At 41.8% G+C, this 18373-nt stretch overlaps 1 protein-coding gene across 10 annotated transcripts in view; it reads right to left on the bottom strand.

The window, feature by feature from the left end:
* Nucleotides 1-18373, bottom strand: part of DMD (dystrophin) — a 1043683-nt gene that overhangs the window by 62326 nt on the left and 962984 nt on the right. For all 10 annotated transcript variants that reach the window (XM_054291254.1, XM_054291257.1, XM_054291256.1 and 7 more), the window contains 2 exons: nucleotides 15186-15247; nucleotides 5051-5125 (listed from right to left, as the gene is read on the bottom strand). In XM_054291254.1, coding sequence (XP_054147229.1) covers nucleotides 5051-5125; nucleotides 15186-15247 — 137 coding nt within the window. The remainder of the gene's footprint in view (nucleotides 1-5050; nucleotides 5126-15185; nucleotides 15248-18373) is intronic.

Raw genomic sequence — 18373 nt, 5'->3', positions numbered from 1 at the left:
AGATTGCAGGAAAAGTATAAAAGACAACATGGAATAAGTAACTAGTTGAAGGACAGAAGTGGCAATTAATAGGCAGGAGAAAGTGCACTCTAGAGGTCTCAAACTGAACTCAGGGAAAACTCAACATATGGCTGGTAATAAAAAGTATAAACGGTCCTCCCAGAATGCAAGATCACCTTCTCTGTAACCTGCTGCTGTTAGCTGACACATTAAAAAATATATTTAATCTAGTCTGCATACAGTTAAAGGAAAAAAGACCCTTTGCAGAAGTTCTTGAATATTTTCTTGCTGCATTTCCAAGAAAAGTTTGTGAATACATCTCATTTTACTGATATCACGATGTCCTGATGTGGTTTGCACTTGAATATCAGATCTTTAAAAGCAGCAAGACAAGAAAGTCATCATGCTTTGATGTGATTATCAAAGGAATCCATACATTTAAAAAAACCTGGAGCAATAGTTACACCTGGCATTCTCACAACAATTTTGAAGGCTGAAATGATAAAGCCACATACTAAATAACACAACACATATGCATTTATTTTTTAAGGATTGCTATTTTCCATATTCTTCTTCAGGTTTACTATCCTAACATCTTAATACTCATTGGGCTGATTTATGAACTGAAAAGAACTAAAATTTAAGTAGAGCTCCCTTTTTGAAGTGTTTCTATTCCTGACACTGAGAAGTAGGCTGTACCTTTACTTCTGCAGACCCTCTATAAAACATGCATTTTTAGAGTACTCCCCAGTAGACAAAATTGCTGTTCTCTATGAAGTTTGCAGAAAAGAAGTGCTATAGATATATATAGGCATATACAGATATATATATTTAAAAACTGCTGCAATTTTAAAACAGAAATTAAGAGTAAGAGCTGAAAGAGGCACCTACTGCAAGTGGGATTTTGGCTTTGCGTAGGAGCCCTGAAACCCAGCACTGTGCTCTAATTCTACTATTGCCAAAATGCAGAAAAATAATTTTGTAATGAGTTGAGGTTTTAAAAAAAACCTAATTGAACTGAGTTCACAAGCGACACTGAAATGATAGAATACACAAATACAATTATGGTGTCTCCAGGCAAAAATATTTGTAAGAACAAAGCCTGCTAACCAAATTCCTTAAATGCTTCTCCTTAGATACAAGTATGAAGAATGTGCTAGAGTAATCAGTGTAAGCGCCGCTGCACGTTTCTGAGAGCATCAATTCTCTGAAAATTTACCTAAATGTAACCTCAAGAGAGGAAGTGACTTCAGTTTGCTCAGCTGGACAGGGGAGGGAAAATAGAAAAGCTCATGGGTCGAAATAAGGACAGGGAGAGATCACTCACGAGTTCTTGTCACAGGCAAAACAGACCCGACTCGGGAGAATCAAGTGAATTAATCACCAAACAAATCAGAGGAGGATAATGAGTAATAAATCTTAAATCTTAAAATGCATCCCCCAACTCCTCCCTTCTTCCCAGGGTCAGCTTCACTCCCAAATTCTCTCCAAATTCTCTACCTCGTCCCCTGCAGCAGCAGCAGGGGAATGGGGGCTGCAGTCAATTCATCACATGTTGTTTCTGCTGCTGCTTTCTCCTCAGTGGGAGGATTCCTCAAACTCTTCCCCTGCTCCTCTGTGCAGTCTCCCACAGGAGACAGTCCTCTACAAACTGCTCCAACGCAAGCTCTTCCCACTGGCTGCAGCTCTTCACAAACTGCTCCCGAGTGGATCCCTCCCACAGGAGTCAGTCCCTGGGGAACAGACAGTGCTGCCAGCAAACCTGCTCCAGCGTGGGCTCCTCACCCAGAGTTCACAATTCCTGCCATGAGCCTGCTCCAGCAGGGGTTTCACATTGGTCACGGCCTGCTTCAGGCACCCACCTGCTCTGGCACAGGGTTCTCCACAGGCTGCAGGTGGACATTTGCTCCACTGGGGAGCTCTACAGGGAGCAGGGGCACACCATGGTCTTCTCCATATGCTGCAGAGGAATCTCAGCTCTGGCATTTGGAGCATCTCCTCCCCCTCCTTCTGCACTGACCTTGGTGTCTGCAGAGTTGTTTCTCACACGGATTTCCCCTCCTTTTTCCCAGCCACTGTTGTGCAGCAGATTTTCTCCCACACCCTTCCCAAATACATTATCCCACAGACATTACCACTGTCACTGATGGGCTTGGCCTTGGCCAGCTGCAGGTCTGTTTTGGAGGTGGCTGGCACTGGCTCTGTCTGACATGGGGTACATTTCCAGCAGCTTCTTAGAGAAACCATCCCTGGAGATACCTGCTACCACAACCTGGCCACAAAAACCCAGTGCAAAAGTCCAAGATGAGTCCAGAATTATTTAATGGTAGGAATCAGTTATTGAAAAACACCTAAAGGACCAGAGAGTCACAGCCAGCACAGGTTTTTGAGGGGAAAGTCCCGCTCAACAAATTTAATTTCCTTTTCACAGATTCACACAGAATCACAAAAAAAGTTGGAAGAGACCTTCAAGATCATCAAGCCCAACCCATGTCCCAACACCTCAACTAAACCATGGCACTGAGTGCCACATCCAGTCTTTTTTTAAACACATCCAGGGATGGTGACTCCACCACATCCCCAGGCAGACCATTCCAGTGCTTTATGACATAGTAACCCAGCTAGCTGACCAAAGGAAGCCAGTACATGTAATCTTTTTAGATTTCAGTAAAACTTTCAATACTGTTTCTCATGGGATCTTTCTGGACAAAATGTTCAGCCCCCAGCAGGAAAAACACTCCATGTGCTGGGTGAGCAGCTGACTCACAGATGGGGCACAAAGGGTTACAGTGAATGGGGGGACATCAGAGTGGGGAGCTGTCACTAAGGGGCTCCACAGGGCTCCACCCTGTGCTCTTCAACATCTCCATGAAGGACTTGAACACCAGACTGGGAGGGACACTGAGCAAGTCTGCAGGTGATACAGAACTGGGAGGAGCTGCTGACTCCCTCAAAGGCAGGGAGGGCCTGCAGAGAGACCTCGACAGATGAGAGGCCTGGGCAGTCACCAACCATGTGAAATTCAACAAGGGAAAATCCTGGATTCTGCACCTGGGATGGGACAACCCTGGATGTACAGACAGACTGAGGAATGAGAGGCTGGAAAGCAGCACTAGGGAAAGGGACCTGGAGGTTCTGGTTGATGGAAAGTTGGGTGTGAGCCAGCAGGGCCCTGGCAGCCAGGAGGAACATCCCTGTCCTGGAGGCATCAGGGACAGCATGGCCAGCTGGGCAAGGGAGGGGATTGTCCTGATCTGCACTGGGGGAGCCTCACCTCGAGTGCTGGGGACAGTTTTGGGTGCCACAATACAGAAAAAACATTAAACTGTTAGAGAACATCCAAAGGAGGGCAGTGAGGATGGTGAAGCTGTGTGAGGAGGGGATGAAGTCACTGGGTTCAGCCTGGGGGAGACTGAGGGAAGGCCTCACTGCAGTCACAACTTCCTTGTCAGGGGAAGGCAAAGGGCAGGCACTGATCTTTGCTCTGTGACCAGTGACAGGACCCAAGGGAATGTTCTAAAGCTGTGTCAGGGGAGGTTTAGTCTGATATTGGCAAAAGCTTCTAAACCCAGAGGGTGGCTGGGCACTGGAACAGGCTCTCCAGGGGAAGTGGTTACAGCACCAAGCCTGACAGAGCTCAAGAAGTGTCTGGACAGTGCCCTCAGGCACATGGTGTGATTCTTGGGGCAGCCTGCCAGGAGTTGGAGTTGGATCATACTTGTGAGTTCCCTCCAACTCAGAATATTCTGTGATTCTAATACAGACAAAATGGGATGCAAAGTTTTGCACTTTCAGTCATAAAAGCCTGTTACAAGTTACACTTATGCACTGCCAGCTAGTTAATTCCAGAAATTCTGTTTCCTTCAGTGCTGCACTGGTTATGAATACTTCTCACTGCATATCACTCCAGTTTCTTTATACCACATTTCCACAGTGAGCGTGGCAGAAGTGCTCTACCATGGAAAGATGTTTATATTTCTAATCATAATTCTTTGTCACTGAATTAATGTTGAAATCCTTCATAATGCATAATGTTACAAGACTTCTCACTTATTGTTTATTTTTTCCTTTTTCCCCCCTATTTTTTATACAGTCAGACATTAAGTCTGCACACTTTAGCGGAATTCACCCATGCTTATAAGCCTAAAAGTAAACATGCTCAAAAATACCAAGGTTTGACACAGTTCCAGAAAGCATGTGAGCGCAAATCCAACTTGAGATAAATCAAGAGTTGAGACATTTGCAACTGTGTCAGAAATTTAACCCTGTAATTAAATGCCAAACAGTGAATGTTAAAATATTTTAATAATCCTCCCAATTGGACTGCCTAATAAACTGCTTGCTTTGGCAGCTAACTGGCCTATCAAGAAAACTCTCAGCGAATTATTTAGCTATCAGGTTACAATAAGCTGAAAAGGAAATGTAATTCTAGTGAAAAGTAGAATAACATAGAGCAGTTGGGAGAATTAAAATGTTCGAACATGCACATCACTAATATAACAGCTGATGAGAGACTTTTCAACACAACTGAAAGCTGGGGAAAAAAATGAAGCTAAATGTTTATTAAGATGATCTCATTTAAAGGCAATAACCCCTCAGGGTTCAAGATTTAACTTTACAAACCATTAGCAATTCCAGCTCTGAAGCATTATTTCAGCTGAGCTCTCACTGCTCCCAACACACCACAACTGTGTTCCTCTGGGCTGCAAAGCTGTGGCTGGCACAGGACATGGCACAGTGACATGGCACAGTGAAAATACCTGGCTAAAGCATGTAAAGATAAGAAATACGTATGGTATATTCAGTTTTATTTCTGTACTGCTGCTCTGCTTTACAAGGCACAGACCTGCAGACCACCCAGCACTCTGGTTTTGTAATGATCATGCAAACCGGTGGCAGCAGGAGACCCTTCAGGTGAGAGGTCTCCATGTACCAGGCAGAGCTGGGGGTACATGTGGGAGTGTCTTTCTGCTTCTGATATCTGTGAATAAACTTGTGTGCTGGTGCTGGAGCCCTCCTGGCAGAGGGTGAGGCACAGGCAGGTACTTACAGCAGAGAGCCTTCTGCAGCCTGCGGAGTTTCATGGCAGTCCTGTACGCCGAGAACCTGACGTTGTTCAGGTCAGCTGTAGGGAGGCAAGATCAGAACAAAAGATCAGCTTCACACACCAGAAATAACCAGACTCATGAATACGTTGTTATGCTGAACTACAAGACTGTTGGCTAAAAGAGCAGAGGTGGAAAAAAAATTTGTTAGAAATTTCACTGAGTTAAAGACCTCAAATCTTGACAACCAACCATTCAAAAAAAACCCCACTAAGTCCTAAAGTGTTACTTCCTTTTGTTCAAAGGCACAGAACTAAAGAGCACTTGAAAGGACAACATCAGTGACTGCGGCAGTGTCTGGAAATACTGCAGAGCTTTTCACACCGGAGGCACTGTGAGGGAGATAAGCTCCTGAAACTCTTCCTTGTTCACCTTGCGCACCAGCCAGGCTGTGTGCAGGCAGCCCCAAGGGAAAACTTATGCCCAGGAAAAAACAAGTGACTCTCAGCTACTGCTAAAACAGAAAACTTATTAAAAATATCCAATTAAACTTCTGCGCTTTCCATCTAAGCAGGCCCCAGCCATGCCCAGAGATGTAGAGCCTTTCTGGAGAGAAGCCAGCCCACCTAGCCAGGTGAGTTTCCAGGTCCCCACCTGCAAAATGGCAGGGAGCCAGTGGCTCTGGCAGCATGACAGGGAATGGCACCCAGTTGGGGAGACACTGTCTGGCTCAACTTTTGCTAAGCTGTCCTCATACAATTCACAAAATAAGGATATCAGCACAAGTCTCCACTGATTACTTTAACCATGGCTTGCAAAACCTCCTGGCCGCTGTGGGGACAAAGACACACCAGACCAGAGCACAGAAGGTGGTCCCAAGGGGCATTGCCAGCAGCTGCACTGGGAACTGAGGAGTGGCAGGGGACACACTCATACACTACAGGGCAGCCACCCACCACTGAACAAACATATGCTCTTGACCCTGCCACCTACCCAACTCATTCCTGGGCACACACACTCCCGTGCAGCCTAAGGATCATTCCCAAGAGATTGCTTGGCATATTGCAACTTAAGGGTTTTCCAGAACAGAAATACAGTGCTTGTGCCAGCCAGTTTCAGCACCTGACAACACTGCTGAATGCATTTAATTTACTGGTGAAACCCATGGAGCCTAAGCAATTACTGATGGGAAAGTGCTTAGAAAATGTAAACTACAACGTAGATATAAAAAGAACATTAGAGGAAAAAATGCAGTGGCTCAAAATAAAGGTCCCTTTAGCTCAATAAGCTTTCTCTAACCTGACAGACTCTTAGAGAAAGAATATGATGAAAAACAGGGAAAGACAAAACATTTCCTTGCTGGCATACGAGCTAAGGTGCTGTAAAGCTGTTTGAAATGTGGTAGCTTGGGTATAACTATCCCAACATCATTTATAATGCTGTACAGGTATAGGTAGCAGAGGGAATATAGTCTCAATTACATTAATTTTAATTAAGCTGTTCTGAATGAATAATATGAGGTATGATAATTCAGTAGTTTTGAATACCTTAATAAAAGCTGTGGAACATTTCTGAAACATGTCTTAGAGCAGAATAGGAAGTTTCAGCTTTGTATATAATTTATTTTTGTCTGCACAGTTGCATACACCTTTTTAATGGGCACTTCTATGTATTGTTCTTGCCAGCTCTGTCTCTCACCATCATCCTGACAGGTCCTTTATGTGGTGTAGAATACAGTAAGTTAAATAAAGAGAGTTAATTTGTCTTAAATGGAAATTAATAAAGCAGTCTCTCACAAACACACCATGAATTCAATTACATTTTGTACCCTTGCTGCAAATCTGTAAAAGAATATTATGGCTAGCATTTGACAAAATGAAGAGGCCTTTCTTAAATTCTCCCTGAGTGTTCTGAAAGAAGCTTATCTATTTATTATTTACATTTTCAGAAATGTGAGTAAATATGTATGCATATTTCAGGCCTCGATCAAGGCAGAAAATACAATCCATGCAGACATTTAATCCTGGAAGTGCCACAGTTTACATCTATTTTCCTGTATATGTAATACACACTGAATTTATCATCAACCTTAACGACACTGCTGCCAAGAAGCATCTGCTCTACATGATGAAGCAGCAATGCCAGGTGCTCATTTTGGAGCCCTGATCTCAGGTTTTGGAAAAGCAGCAGCACCAGGGCTCATTTGGCTCTGCAAGCCAAGGCTGAGCCGTCGACCTGCCACCGCCACCGTCACTGCTGTCACCAGGATTAGCCTGCACCCAGCTACTGTCCCTGTGCCAACTGCTCACCTCTGTCTCCCTTATGCCACCATCTCCATGCTTCTGATGGACAGCTGTCTCTCCAGATGGTGACAGTCACTTAAGATCACTGGATCTTCATGATTTCACTTTTCCCCTCCCTGTGCCTATGGAAGTGTCAGTGGTGCCTTTCCTCCCCTGGGGCCACTGCTGGAACACACGTGTTGCTCTGGGTAGCAACAGAAGGAGCCCAGGCCCTTCCTAACCGAGTTCAAACCATTTGGCTTGCTGGATGAGACCCCATTTATATGAACCAAAGAACACAATTCTGCCAGGGAATGAGCCTTGGCCCTGGGCTGGGGCGTGCTGGCTGTAAAGCCACCCCTGACATTGAGTGGGGGGACCTCGAGTGAGGAGCACAGACACACTGCCTGCTCACACCCCAGCTGCTCCTGCTGGCAACAGGCACAGGAGGCAGGAGAGGGGCTCAAGCAGCAGCAACCTTCCAGAAGCCTATGGGAACACCAGTAGCTCTTACCTCTCTGTTTTGGGCAATTGCTTTTTGGTTTTTTCCTTCCTGGATCCTTAGGAAAAAAAAATGTTGCTTTCTCCACCCCCACACTGAAAGAGTCAGGACCCACTAAGCCCTGCTTCCAAAGCTTTTATCATTTCAGAGCAGGTTGAGGAGTTCAGGGCACCAACAAGTATTCCTCCAGCCCTTTCCTCCCACTCCTAGAAAGTATGTACCACCTCATCCTCTGAACGGAGTGATCAGAGGGCTGGAAAGCTCTTGCTGTATTGTGAAACTTTTGCAAGTTGTTAACAATACTCCCTCTTCTTGCTCAGAAGGCAACTTTCAAGCTGTAAACAATGTAAATGCCCAAGAGCATAATCTGTTCATGGTCTGAAACAAGGATGCAGTGAAGAGGTCACCTGGCCCCTGGAAAGGAGCCAACAGAAGAAAGGACCATGAGGGAGTATTTGGTGACATATTTACATCCCAGAGCAAAGAGAAATCACGACTTTCCCACCACTCAACCATGGATGACCCCTCTGTTCAAGTGAAAATATATCTTCCTCTATCTAATAACATGATAACAGTGAACAAGAATCAGTGCTTTTATTACAAATGCAGCTTTAATGAAGGGTACTTCAGTTCAGAGTGCTGATAGGAGTAACTCAAATCAGAAATACTGTGGAAAGATGATAAGATAATTAAATTCTAACATTTTCTGCATAATTCTGCATGTTGAGAGAAATCTCAAAACATAAGGGCTATGTTCTATTTCTACAGTATTCTAGAAATACCTGCAATTACACACAGTAGATCTTTTTGCTAGTGCATAATCAGGCAAAAAAACCCACTCATCTGAGAAGTGGTCAGTGATTCAAACCACCTGCTGGAATGTCTCACTGACTACTGACACAGATCAGTAGTCAAAATCTTGCAGTTTGGGGTTTTTTTTTTTAATCCTCTCTTGCTAAATTCTGGATTTTACACTGAGATATGAGTAGTATATTAAGAGGAAAAAACATATTCTCATATTCTTGAGCTTTTACTATGTAAAATAGCTTATCAAATAAGGCAATAAAAAATTAAAATCAGTAAGTTTTCTAAAATAACCTATTTTTGAAGAGGTTTAACATCTACCATGAGGGGGTATTTGTTTTTACTCTTAAGGAGTCACATCTATAAACCAGACAACAGGATTTAAATAGGTCCCTCCTAGAGCTGCTGCATCTGCTGAGAGTGCTGAGTGACTGGGAGGTTCCATCTGAAATGGTCCTATCCTGCATGACAGTCATCCCACTGTGTTTAAAAGCACTGGGATGGGCCAGGCCACCTCCCACCAAAAGCTGGTCATGCCATTTATCTCTCTCCCAATGTAATCTGAAGGTATCTCATAAACTCCTTGCTACCAGGAAACTACCTTTCCTTTACTTTAAAGAGTGGTTTCTTGTTTATATTATTATGAATATTATTATAATTGCCTTTTTAGTTAATGAGGGCCAAACACACACCCTTCCCATGGACAGCAATTATCTCAGTGTCTGGACATCATCTAAGTGAAATGAGCAGCTAACATGCTTCAGGTGGTATTAACCTGAAATTAACAACTTAATTCTTTTAAAGAAATCAGATGTCATCAGGTCAAATCCTCATCTTCGTTTTATAAGATTTACAGTGTTCTGAGGGTTTTTAATCTCAGGTGCAAGGACAGAGAATGTGAACCTGTAGTGATGTACCCAGAAACCTGAAAGCCTTACTCAGCCACAGCTTGTGACATGCTCATAGACTGCTCATAAATACACTGCCTGGGGATAACCTATTTTGGGAATGACAATGCCTTCCTAACAGATGTTAAAAACTCTATACTGGCCAGTCCTGAATAGACAGCAATTCCTCTACAGCCACTAAACTTTCCATGTCTCATCAGACATCAGCAGCACTCACATTGTTTCAATACAGCTGAGATTCCCTGTCTGGCTGGTAAGAATGCTGGGCTTCCTCCTGCTGCCCAAAACCTGTAAATTAATCTTTTAATGGTACCCTACAGTGACATATATTGCCTCTTCTGGAATTGCAGCTTTAAAATGCAAATGACACAAATGCATAAAGGAAAGAAATTAATCAAGTAACACTGCTTAATATCAGCTGAGTCTCAGCCATTGACTTTTATTATAACAATAACTAATGCTATCATCTACACTATTTTGGTAATAAATAACAGTAAACTGTTTTTCTGTGTACACCTTAAGCATTCTTCACGTTGTACTAGGCCCGAACACCTGAGTGAAAAAGCCAACAGTGTCTCTGCAAATGAACAAGTGGGAGGTACCCAGAGCACCACAACACTACTGACCGCATCTAGACCCAGTGGCTGAACACCAGAGCATGTGCCAGCATCCCTGTCATCAGACCAAATGACATGACCTTTGGGAGTTTTAGAATGAAGTGTCTTTTCTTCAGCCTGCAAACACAAAAATGTAAGAAAGGATTTGTTTGTCTGGTTCATCCCATTATGAGACATGAGTGGAGTTTAGGGTCAGAAAGTTCAGAAACCTTTTATGTACTCTGGTGAGAAGCAATGATACTGGAAAATCCTAAAATAAATAAACTACAAGCAACTTCAGAAAATAATAATACAAAGTGTCCATTTGCAAACCAAGAGTGAAGTTACCTTAAGCAAACTGTCCCCATGCTGGCAATATTCTGTAACAGAACAGCCCTTCATTCTCTCTAGAAGAGCCTCCTTCATTCTAATACACCTGTGCTTTCATTTTCAAGGGATGCCAGGTTAACTGCTACCCCTAAATTCTACCTCTCTGCCACAGTTATATTTACTGTCTGTTATGTACAGTTATGTTTCCTGTCTGTTAGGTGTGTGCTGCACAGAGCTCAATCACACTGACTACTGGCCAAGGCTGACTGAAGCCAAGCAATCCTATTTCTTGAAATGGGCTTGAAAAGGGCATGATTGAATAATCAACCTTTAAAGAGAGACCATATGGAAAATCTCACTGGATTGCAGTAGAACTCAAATGTCTGATATGTGCACTAGACACAGGTCTTAGTGGTGCAAACATGGAAAACAGCTGAATATGAATAAAGCTTCATAATAAATACATGGTTTAGTGGCTGCTAATACAAACTGTAATGTCAACCAGGGGCAGTTCAGCCTCTCCAGGCAGCTTTTCAGAAGGACAAATCAAGATACACAAACCAAAGAGGATGAAGCTGGTCAGCCTTGGTCACTGGGAGTTAGAAGCCAGCCACAAGACCAACACAGCAGCTGCTGCTGAAAGCTCAGAGGTGCCTTCCAGCATTCTCCCACCTTGTGTTAAGCAATTCTGACAATTCTTTCATGTAATCCATAGAGAACTGCCCCCCATCCTCTAAATTAAATGGAGAGCTGTCACCAGTGCACTGCAGCCTGCAAGGATGAGGGTGGTTTTCACCCTCTTGCCTTGCCTTGCTGAATTAGGAATGATAAACAACATTTCTGACTGCATCCTGCTACTGCAATTACTGTTCATGGTGACACTAATGCACCTTGAGGACACTTGTACTGACACATGACACAGGAAGGCTGGAGGAGGGGACACTAACAGTATGGCATGACAAGCCAAGTCCTCCTGGGCCATCACAGCAAAGGCTGGAGTCATTCTCAGCTTAAAGGCAAAATACTACTATTCAGAGCTAAGCTGTCTGACATTAAATGTTCACTCTCAGAAGATAATCTGAAAAAATTGAGCGAACTCAGACCACTTTGTGATTCCTGTTCCTTCTGTCTCTGCCCTCATGCAAAGGTCCGTGGTCTCCAAGACAGAGGAGCAACACAAATTCCCTTTTCAGTGATTCCCTGGAGTCATCATGAAGGATGAAAAAATTGGTAAGGGGGTGTAAAAGAACAGTGTAAAAAGAGCAGACCTGCTGCAGAGGAACTAATTTTGGAAAGAAAAGCAGCTGGAGCAGTTCTTGATTCTTTGAAGACTTTCAGGAGGAAGTTAGAAGAAAATAGGAGTGGTTCTTAATGGTATAAATACAAACCAGGGATGTCAGCTTCTGATTCTTTGAAGCTCACGTATAATGATTTTTACTACCTTTCCTATTTCAGCATTTATTTCTTCTCTATGTTCTTAACTTACATGACTCTTTTTAGTTTAATCTATACCAACATTTAATTCCTGCTGCCATTTCAATTAAACATTAAACAATTAAATCATTCATTATAGACAGCCTTTAAGTAGCTATAATTTAAAGAAGAGCAAAAATTGCTCAAGTTGAGTAAATTTTTCATTAACACTGATAAAATGCAACATTGTTTAAATAATAAAGAGCAGTCAGGAACAAGCACCTTAGTGTCCTAAAAGGAAAATGTCTGTTAGAAGGAGAACCACGAGTTGGAAATTTTTTGATACACATATGTAATTTCAATCAAATATTTAACAAATATCTTTATAACCAGCTATGTTTTAGCAAATGAGTTCCAAGAGAATTTAAGAATACTTCCTTCATAGGCAGAGTATTGTATAATTTCTTCCCATAGATTCTTCCTCCTGTCTCTGATGCAGTCCCAACTGAAGAGGTTACAGGACTGTGTACAGCACATTGCTACCTCCTTTTAGTAGTATTAAATAATGCTCCCAAGTAATTTAGTTTCATTTTTATTAATACCCAGACCTCCAAAGATAGAAAAATGAACCAGTAAGTCTCACTTGAAATTCACCTATTTTAGCAAAATGTAATGCAACAATTTGGAGGTGTGTGAATTGGATATGTGAAGATTAATATTACTCTTCTTTCTTGGAGAAGTATCTCTTGCATCTTGGAGGCAGGTAAGAAATGTTACCTCGTGCCAGGATGCACCTTCCTCATTCACTTATAAAAAATTAAGCTTTCAGTAATTTGTAAGAATTTAAATCAGACATAATCATCCTGCAGCAAATTACTGGCATGTATAGAGAGCTACATCACACAGCACAATTATTCCACACTGGATAAGTGTAGAAGTTGGAAAATGGAAATGAAAATTCTTGACAGCACTGATGTACTTGGTCCCACTTTTCTGCATTTACCCGCTTGCCAAATTCATGCTTTCTACCAGATTTTTAAAAAGGCATACATACTAAGCTCTTTACTAGCTTCTTTATACGAATTAGAAACAAAATTGGGATTCTAATGGAGGGTAAAATAATAAGATATAATGAGTATGCAATACAAAATCGACTTTAATAACATCTTCTCAGATAATATATTACTGAACAGTCTGAAAAGACTTCAAACATCCCATTATTACCATTTTGACCCGAGGCAAAGCAGAGCACTGAAAATACATCAAGGGTTCTGTTCAAGACTAAACGGGTTATACTTGTATTATGCAGTTTGTGTGAGAGTAAGGCAATGGTGATTACACTCAGTTCAGAAATAAAATAAATTGGTAGGTTATTCAGGAGCACTTTCATCAAAGCTTCACCCATGTGGCAGGACACAAAGAGTCACCTTGTCTAGTCTCTTTTGTACACATAAATGAACACCTCATAAAAATATAAATTATACATACTTGTCTAAAATCAGTATTTCTTTCACATTAATGACTGTTTGGTCTCAGCTCTAAAAGAAACAGAACAGCCCAGATAAAGGACTGCTTTTTTGGAGATTTAACGCTCCTGAAAAGGAAAGCAGCAGGAGAAAAAGAAAGTTCACAAGTAAGTAAGAAACAAAATCTGCCTGAACATGTTCCTTCTTTGTGCAGTAAAAAATAAGGCTGTCTTAAACTCCTGACATTTGGGTGATACTCACAGTGATAAAATTCAGTTAAACTAAATGCAAACTGACTTCAGCAGTCACACATCTTCTGAACTGCTGACCCGAATCTATCAGGACACTTTTCTCCCTTATTACCTTTTCACTTCTTGGTATTTAAGAGTACTCTGGCTGGAACAGGGACTCTAAGAAGAAAAGCAGTTGCAAGAGGGCTTTAGGTCTGAGCAACAACAGTATCAGCAATACCTTGCAATCTGTGGATCAAAGGCAGCTGAGGAGTCAGAGTGCAGTTCAATTAACAGGCAACTATTTGAAGACCTACCTGTATTAAAGGGATGTCTGCAAGTGCAATTATCTTTTGTCCTGAAACTTTTAAATCACTCACTTTAAGAGCAGAAATATGAAGGAGACACATGGGGCAATACGTTGTAATTAAATGTCAAGTCCCTACTTGTCTGCTTTTGCATTTGGTTAGCCTGAACTTACACATTTTATATCCCTTTTTGGCATACAAAGCCGCATTCTGGTTAATTTTTAAACCAACTGCTGCCACACTGCTAATACTATAAGGAAAAAAAAATCACACTGCGTCGTTTCATTTTATATCACTTTTCTAAAATATTTTTAGCATGCTTGAACTGCAGAGCACCATAGAGATACCTGAGTTCGCTTGAAATAGATTACACTGGCATAATTAGACTGTTTTCAGCAGCTAAACTAGAGTTTAGCAGGTGGTAATTTAAGCTATTTTTCACCATGGCAAATAAGCCTGCACAGAATACTAGATCTGACAGTCCTAGTGCTCAAGCTGGTTTATGTACATGTGCTGTACAAATGTAACCTCCTTTATGAATGCAGCATATTTACTGATATTTCTTTCAGCAAAATAGCTTAATTTTTATTATACCCTCTATTATTTATTAACACAACCATTAAAATCAAAGAGTTAGCTATTAAATGGCCTGCCAAGCAGCCTACACTAGAGCATAGATTAACCTATTTTATCTTGTAGATGTGCTTCTGTTAATAAATTCCAAAGCTGCTAAAAAATGGGAAAAAAACCCTCCACCAGAGAGGCACATCTGAAGTCATAATAAGCATGCAATTTGGGTATTCAAAATGACATCATGACAGCTGCTATGCCTTCTAAGTATTGAAAGCGCTTTAAAAATAAAGCAGTGGTAACACAGTTTGGCAAATTGCTTCAACTGGCTTCCCACGATCCAAAAGTCAACATTAACAGCAGCTTGGTTTGATTTTTTCATGTGCCTTTTGTAAAGCAGATTAGACAGTGAAAAGATTCAGGATTATTTTTTTCTAACTTCTGTTCCAGTCTTTCAGCAAAGAGATTGTAACAATACACCCAAATTACTTTATAAACCCAGTGTACATTCCAAATGTGCTAAATGAAATAAATTTCTTTTCTACTGCATGTTTGAAATGTGTGCCTTTTGTATTTCCCTTGCAGAAAATGTTAACATTGGTGAAAGCTCTGCCTCTCTCTTTCACTTAATTTTGGTCTGCTTCCTCTGGAAATCTTTGCCTTAGCAAATCATTCAGTTGAAAGAAAAAAAATAAAATAAAAGCACCAAACATCTGGTAGAGATGCCTTACCTAATGACTGGTAAAGCTCAGTCATCTTGGGATGATCCCAGCAGGTCGTTTGCGTCTCATGGCTACAACACAAAACATGAAAGTTAGTATAGAGAATTTCTCTCTCCATCTCACAGCAGAGATGCAGGCTGCACATCAGAGCACGGTGCCCGATCTGTGCCCACAGCCTGGGCTGCCCTGGCAGGGGGCTCAGCAGTGCCAGGAACATCTTCCTTCAATGAGGGGCATTAACCTGGAGCGCTTTATTCAGTCCAGGACTCATGAAATAAAATTAAAACTTAATTAGTGCTAATTAAAAAGACAGCAAGTATGTCAATGTTTTGAGGAATTTGCAAGCCATCAATTCTTAAGAACTCATTGCTTTGTACCGGTCATTCTCCAGTTGCTCCAAGCTAGAGGACAGACATTTCAGAGGGTTTAGTTCTTAAAAGAGTTTCTGGAAACTCTGAGCAGACACTGAGATCCATATTTGACTTTCTTTCCCCTACATGCTCTCTCAACCCTTTCCCAGGTAGTATGTAAGAACCACCCAATGCAGTGGGTCCAATCCTTCCTGTGCTAAATTCCCTGAGCCACAGCCTTCTGATCCACCACCAGCTTACACCACTTCCCAGGGCAATGTTGCACCCTGTAGTGACAATCTTTTCTAGCAAAGACTCTTGGCTGCTCTGCTTGTTTCCAGGGACTCCCAGGCCCTTTCCCCAGCCCTGGAGGTCCCTGTGCAGTGTTCCACTGTTGGGAAGCCAGGGAAAGCTGAAGCGGGGTTATGAAATGCTGCAGTATGAGCAGAATGTAAATTGGAGAGTGTCTGCATTGAGGTCAGCAGCCTCCAGCTTTGCAACACAACGTGCTGCCGAAGGACAGGCAGCGTGAGAAAGTCAACAGAGCGAAGTGTTAGTGGATGTAGTAGCAACTCATGTCTCCTAAGGTTATACTTCTGGAGCTTGTTTTTTAATGACAGCATAGCTAACATGATTATGTTTCCATTAACATAGAAGGCTTGAAAGAAAATTCTCCTTATCTGTCCTGTAGCCAATTAAGTCCCGTTCAATTCAAACAGAATTCAGCCGTATTGAGACAACTGTGAGTCTCCATTAAAAAAAGAAAAAAATAATAAAATATATGGAACAGGTATGTAGCATACCATTACTACCAAATACATTTGCCATTTCTGTACTTAAAAGCAGACATACAGGCTTCAACATGCACACATCATTCTGGAGAACATATGCAGAGGAGCAGGACCTGACCCACAGCACTGCTGAGCTCCTGGAGCACACAGCTTCCAGCTCCAGGAGACCAAACCACCACCCAGCAGCACCTGTGGGCTGCACTGTGCCCTGGAACATTGACACAACAAGGTTGTTTTAGAGAACAAACAGTCCTTGAGTTCTCATTTTGAGGCACTGATGTTCCCAAGTGCACATTTACCCTTTGTAGACTAAGAAGAGGTAAAACTTCCAATGCATCACTTCAACAGCACCCCTACTCAAGGAAAAAGAAAGATGTGCCAGGTTTTTTCAGTACAATTTAATTTTGGCCTTAAAAGACAGGCTATTTATTTGATTCCAGTGAATACTTACTGGCCCAGTAACCTCTATATGTTCAGCAGCTTACTATATATAATATTTCCAGATTTTGCTCTGTAACTACAAGAAAGAATGAAAGGGATCACAAGCACTAAGCATAAGAAAAAAACTCTACTGTAGAGCTGCCCTAGTTGAGCACAGGGTTTCAAACAAGCCCTGTCTCAGCATTCCCAACCCTCAATTCCTGCAGTGGCTGAAGGCAGTGAAAATGGGAGAAGGACGTCACAAGAGCAAAACCAGTCTTGTTCTTTGCTCTGATAAAAACGAGTCCTGCAAAGGGAGGTGGATGCAACTGTATTCAGAAATTTCAGCCTGGTCTGGGCTTTTTTCCTGGTTGGTTGGTTTTTTACTCCCAGAAACTGGGTAGCTTCAAGTGAAAACCTGCGGATCTGGGCCAGCTGCATCTGAGCTCCTGCATTTCCCATCCTGCTTGGATCGAGCAGGTTCTGCAGGGAGAACGTAACACCAGAACCTTTTATCACACCCAGATATAAAGCATATTTTAGAAGAAAAACAGAAACAGCTTCATTCCTAAAAACTCAACTGAGAGAAGCCTCTTCTGATATAGCAGCACCCCAAAGGAAAAGAAGATGGAAATGCATTCATGGCAGAAAACCCTATAGCCAGAAATGTCACGATTCAGGTGAGCAGCTGCAGACCCAGACAAACATTCACACCTACAGACCAGCGGCTGCAGTTTGTTTGCACCCAATGTCAGTCCCAGATCAACAGTCCCCCATGCATGAGCTTGGCCAGCCTGGCTTGCCTCCCCACAGGCAGACAGCCTGAGAAGTGGGGTATATCTGAAGAGGAACTGTACCATGGTTTGTAGACTGAATCACATAGCAAAAATGAGAAAAAGAATTTATGTGAACAGTTACAAGAAGCCTCCGAAAATAACCTCATTGAAAAACCTGTATGAAATTAATTTGGTAGCCTCAAATTGTTCTAAGGACAAACTAAATAATTTCAGACTCCATAGCTGTCAACCTGACAGCCTTCAAAGAAACTGATTCCCCATGAAAACATTTAAAAACCATTAGATATCTGGTAAAGGCGAATATACATAGGATTATGGACATATGCCGTGCTTGTGTGGGATAGAAGAACAAAAGGATCATCTTCATGTGAAAAACTAGTATCAAAAATCAAAGTTATACCAATAAGTAATTTATTGAATTTTTTTTAAATTTTTTATTATAAGGCCTAATCACGTATCAATGAGTTGAGCGTGTACGGTTTAATCTTATGGCATTTACTACTGCTGAAAATACACAACTGCTTTTTTAAGACCTTGCAAATAAAATTTTCTTTGCCAGAGAAACACTGGACTCCAACTGGTTTCAGGTATTTTTAATACCAGTAACCCCAAACCTTTACTCAGCGTGGTTTTCTTTCATAGTACAAGATAAATTATCACGGGAAATGCACATTTTGTAAAGAATGATTTCATTTGCTTCATGTTCAAGTAACAAAGACTGAATTCGCAGGGCTGGTACATTTCCCGTTTTCCTTTAATTTGAAACTTCGTTGCAACTTAGAGGAAATATTCCTTTCCTAAGTCCATAAAAGTCAAGCCAGTAGAGCCCCTAACTCTTT

Source organism: Melozone crissalis, unplaced genomic scaffold (genome assembly GCF_028551555.1).
Source record: "Melozone crissalis strain CALT ecotype California unplaced genomic scaffold, PUWL_Pcris_2 ptg000090l_1, whole genome shotgun sequence".
NCBI classification, from domain to species: domain Eukaryota; kingdom Metazoa; phylum Chordata; class Aves; order Passeriformes; family Passerellidae; genus Melozone; species Melozone crissalis.
This window is presented reverse-complemented; position numbering and strand designations above follow the sequence as displayed.